The sequence below is a fragment of the Podarcis muralis genome, chromosome 2 (genome assembly GCF_964188315.1).
Source record: "Podarcis muralis chromosome 2, rPodMur119.hap1.1, whole genome shotgun sequence".
In the NCBI taxonomy this organism is placed as follows: Eukaryota; Metazoa; Chordata; class Lepidosauria; order Squamata; family Lacertidae; genus Podarcis; species Podarcis muralis.
Window position 1 is genome coordinate 87,676,615 of NC_135656.1, and position 4,608 is coordinate 87,681,222.

Genomic DNA, 4,608 nt, shown 5'->3' on the forward strand with positions numbered 1-4,608 from the left:
CCTGCCTACTTCTGAAGGGCATTCAGTTGGAATGCGGGAGAGGGCCTTAGTTGCTGATGCCAGTCTCTTAACTCCTTGCAAAAGGAGCATCTCTGATGACCTACAGTCAGCATATATATATTTTTATTTAGAATTTGGTCCACTGGCTGAATTGAAAATATGTTGACTTTTTACACCTGTTTTTGTTTTGTTTTGAGATTACTGATATTTTATTATATTTGATTATTTTTAAGTGTATTTTGTGTTGTTAATTGCTTTGACCATCATTTGGTGGAGCGGCAAGATACATATTTAACAATCATGGAAGAAGCTCCACATGGTGAAATACTCCATTTAATACAATTCCTGTTGGCCAGGAAGGAAGCATTTGAACATTTCTGAGTGCTGAGCTGTGTGAGATGCATTTCCTTTTTTTCCACATTTTGAGAACCTTGCTTTTTGGATTTTTATTTTAACAGAAGCTGGCTTTCTCCACATATGATCAGGGTCACCATATATTATTTAGAGTATGTTTAAGAAAAAAACGTGGTTCCATAGGGGAAAGATGCCATACTCAATTTGGTACTAGATTTTTTTGGAAATCAAAGCTTTGCCCTCCTAGTTCATTTACTTCAATACTGAAAACTCGGCCTTGTACTGAAGCCGCCGCTTCCAACTTTACAAACGAGCCGAAGCATTTCCACATTCCGCTGGCGGCGTTTCCTCGCAGCAGCAGCATCAGAACAGGATCTCGTGCAGCGCAAAGTTGTGAGAACAGCCTGCGTAACTTTCCCATGCACTCAAATAGTATATGCCGGTGGTTGCAAATCAGCGCCGCCAGCCGAACGTCTGGAATGCGCATTTGTGCATTTTACTGAATGCCTCTCCGTTTGCGCAGTTCTAGGTATCTCGCTCTCACTATTCTCTCGGATCGCAGTGTAAACAGCCTTCCTCTTCCGATCCCATGCCCTCCGATTCGTCCCGCCTCCTCCGCTCTCCCGGAAACTACACTTCCCGCCTCCCCTTGCGATCGGCGCTCCGTTTCCTCTCCCGCCCGGGTGGGTCGGAGCAAGGGAGTTGCGCCGCCGCCGACTCGTGCCGCTGCCTTTGGCTACGCGGTGCGCGCCGGGCTGCCGCCGCCATGCCGATGAAAGGCCGCTTCCCCATCCGCAGGACGCTGCAGTACCTGAGCCAGGGCGACATCATCTTCAAGGACGCCGTGAAGGTGATGACGGTGAACTACAACACGAGGGGGCCTCTCAGCGAAGGAGCCAGGTGAGCGGGGACCCCTCGAGCAAGGAGCCTCCCTCCGTCCCCCTGTCCCAGGGATAGTTGCGCATCTCTCCGCGCTTGCCGCGCTGCTGAAGCGCTCGTCGTGCGCTTCGTGCAGGGACTGGGGAAGGAGCCCCAAGGCAAACCGAGCTGCCCCCCTGGCGTAGGGGAACTGCTAGATACGGGATTGGAGTTGGTCCCGGGCAGGCCGTCCTCGTCCATTGCCTGCTCCGGTGCGGGATAAATCCGGAACAGGAAGACCTCCAGAAATGTCTACCCACCCACCTAGATAAGTAGCTCCATTGCCCTAGCTCCTCTGATGTCAACAAGTTTCTTCCAATGGTCAACTGAAATATCTGCCTTCCTGTAGTTCAAGCTCATTAGATCTAGTCCTGCTTTCTGGGCAGCTCCTGCCCACCTAGCAGTTCAAAAGCATGTCAGAGTGCAAGTAGATAAATAGGTACCACTCCAGCGGGAAGGTAAACGGCGTTTCCGTGCGCTGCTCTGGTTTCGCCAGAAGCGGCTTAGTCATGCTGGCCACATGACCCAGGAAAACTGTCTGCGGACAAACATTGGCTCCCTTGGCCAGTAAAGCGAGATGAGCGCCGCAACCCCAGAGTTGTTCGCGTCTGGACTCAACTTTCAGGGGTCCTTTACCTTTAATGTCCCTTTAATGTTTCTCGGCCTGCTTTGAGACTGCACAGTTTCCTCATACAGTCAGATGAAGTAACAGCTTGCTGTTGTTATTGTTATTCCTTTTTGTGAACCTCTTTGATGATGTTATTTTTTAGCAATTGAATGGTGTATACATTTTATGAAATGAATAAATAAAATAATGCCCAGCCCATCTTTCTTTCCAAGACCTTAATGTGGTGCATGCAGTTCACCCTTCTATTTTATCTTCACAACAACCCTTTGAAGTAACTTGAGCCAGTTACCATCTCGAAAGCCTCAAAGGGTTGAGCATGGCTTTGAACCAGGGCTGTCATCCTAGCTCAATATAACCACTGCATCATATTGGCTCCCTGTGGCTTTTAATTACACCACAGTAAATTTGTTACTCTTCCTCAGTGTTCATGGACATTTTGGTTTTTCAGGAACTGATTGACATGCCCTCTATTTTGGCATTGCTTATGCGGATATGTCTGCTATGAGACATACTGGAGGGCGAGGGAAACCACCTCTGAGCTTGGGTTTCTGGCTCCTGAATCTGATGCCTTTTCTCTCTCACACACAGAGCTGCCTTCTTCTCCTTTTCTTTGGCAAGAGTCTTAAGTTTCACTGAATTCATATTCTAAAAGGCCGAGTGCATCCACTGTCTTCCTTACTTTTCTCCTGCTCTTTCCACAGAAAATTTGTGTTCTTCAACATACCTCAGATTCAGTACAAAAACCCTTGGCTTCAGATTGTGATGTTTAAGAACATGACACCATCGCCATTCTTAAAATTCTATTTAGGTAAGTAACATGCTTGGTTTTGTTTAGCTTTTGTTGAAGTGCATTGGAATACCTTCTGCTTAGGCAAACACCTTCCCAAGACTGACAGGTGACAGGTGGGCAAATAAGGGGTAGCGCCACTCTCTAAAGGAGACGGTGTCTTCAGAGCATCCTGGTTGAGACAGCTGCCTGTAGATACCCTGTCATGCTCTCTCCTCTGCAGATAGTGGAGAGCAAGTCCTGGTTGATGTGGAAGAGAAGACTAACAAAGAGATCGCAGAACATGTTAAGAAAGTTCTTGGTAAAAGCGAGTAAGTAAAACACACACACAGACATATATGGCTCTGCTTGTTTTTGGCTGTAGATCCAAACTTTTGAGTCTACCCCATTCAATTGGACTGGGATAAGGGCAATGTTTTAAATGCACACAAACATGCTATTAAAACTCCATCCTCCTGCAGGCTTGAGTTCTGGACCCTAAAATAAGCTTTCTGGTATGTAGCCCACATATCCTTTGTCATAAATGACCTTATTAGCCATTTATGGGCACCACTTGAGGGCCCGAGAAGGCTGGGAAAAAACACCTTCATTCATTAAATTTACAAAAGCCTGGTCACCTGGAGGCAATGCTTACTTCTTCCAGGTAATCTGCTAATTACAAGCTTACATTAGATGCTTGTTGTGGATAAAGGTTTTGCAGCACTTCCCAAAATGTTCAAATATTGGGGAGCTTAGAGAAGTCAAACTTAGCAGTGATTCATGTTCATACAGTCCTAGGGCTATACAGCCCTGTGATGCTAGATGAGTAGCACAGCAGACTTGGAGCAGCTTTAATACCGAGAGAAGCCCTAAGCACTCAAGGGCAGAACTATTATTACAGCAGTTATGTGTTCCCAGCAGTTTTGACATAAAACATGAAATGAAGGGAGGCAGCATGTCAAACACCAAACAATCATCTGTGATAGAGGAAGTAATTGTTAACAATTATAATTTGCTATTAAATGCATGAGAGGAGAGGAAGAACCAGTGGCTTTCCATGTTTGGGGACTTCTAATAGCCATAGTCAGTTTGGTCACGAGAGTTGCACTCCCAACATCTGGAGGAACACAGGTGCCTCAACTGTACTTTCAAGAATTATGTGTGAACTAGTTGGATTGTTGCAATGCATTGATCACTGTCTAGCACTTCTTGTCCTTACACCAAATTTATTTCTTTTTCTTTTGTAGGCAAACACTGCAGGGAGAAGCACAAGAGAAAATGAAGTTACGCCATCCTGCAACGTTTGGCCCCAAAAAGTACCACTTGCGGGAATGCATGTGTGAAATTGAAGGCCAAATTCCCTGCCCTGGTAAAGTGCCATTACCAAAGGAGATGACTGGGAAATATAGAACTGCCATGAAAGAGAGTGCTGCTTCCTAAGCCAGCTTTCTACAGCAGGGAGTAAAAGCATTCAGACTGACAAGAAAGTGGGCATCTTAACACTGATGACAACACATTGGTCTTTTTACAAACCACCATTTAAGTAACAGAAAAATATCTGGACTTACTTAAAACAAGTAAGGATGAATCTTTTAAATAAATTCTGGAATTGTTCTTGTGATGGACTGGGTTGTGAATATACATGTTTGCCATTTGTTTTTAAATCAAAGAACACATCTTGGTCGAACCCATGTTTAATGAATCGTGTGCTTTTTTTGTGTAACATACAACCATCCAAATACAGAATCCTGTCTATATGATAAGTGCCTGGTTTTGGGAGGACAGGCTCCCCCTTCACTCAAATAGCTGCTCTTAGTGGTGAAGGCTCTGGGTTTAACAAATCTCTGGATTATGTGCAAGTTTTGGGTATGCTGCAGATCTGTAGGAGCAGTGGAAGAGGGCAGGGTATGGGTTGTATTGGGTGCCCGCTTAACTTCCTAGA

General features: G+C 45.4%; 1 protein-coding gene across 1 annotated transcript; it reads left to right on the forward strand.

The window, feature by feature from the left end:
• Positions 1 to 1,003: 1,003 nt before the first annotated feature.
• On the forward strand, positions 1,004 to 4,287 carry MRPS25 (mitochondrial ribosomal protein S25). The gene is made up of 4 exons (XM_028719276.2): positions 1,004 to 1,254; positions 2,602 to 2,708; positions 2,911 to 2,998; positions 3,914 to 4,287. Exons 1-4 carry the CDS (start codon positions 1,121 to 1,123, stop codon positions 4,104 to 4,106), a joined length of 522 nt encoding a protein of 173 aa, XP_028575109.1. The 5' UTR covers positions 1,004 to 1,120; the 3' UTR covers positions 4,107 to 4,287.
• The last annotated feature ends 321 nt before the right edge of the window (positions 4,288 to 4,608 follow it).

Coding starts and splice junctions, on each gene's coding strand:
- MRPS25 (XM_028719276.2), top strand. CDS start 1,121: ATGCCGATGAAAGGCCGCTTCCCCATCCGCAGGACGCTGCAGTACCTG. Junction 1,255..2,601: donor CCTCTCAGCGAAGGAGCCAG/GTGAGCGGGGAC, acceptor CTCTTTCCACAG/AAAATTTGTGTTCTTCAACA. Junction 2,709..2,910: donor ATTCTTAAAATTCTATTTAG/GTAAGTAACATG, acceptor TCTCCTCTGCAG/ATAGTGGAGAGCAAGTCCTG.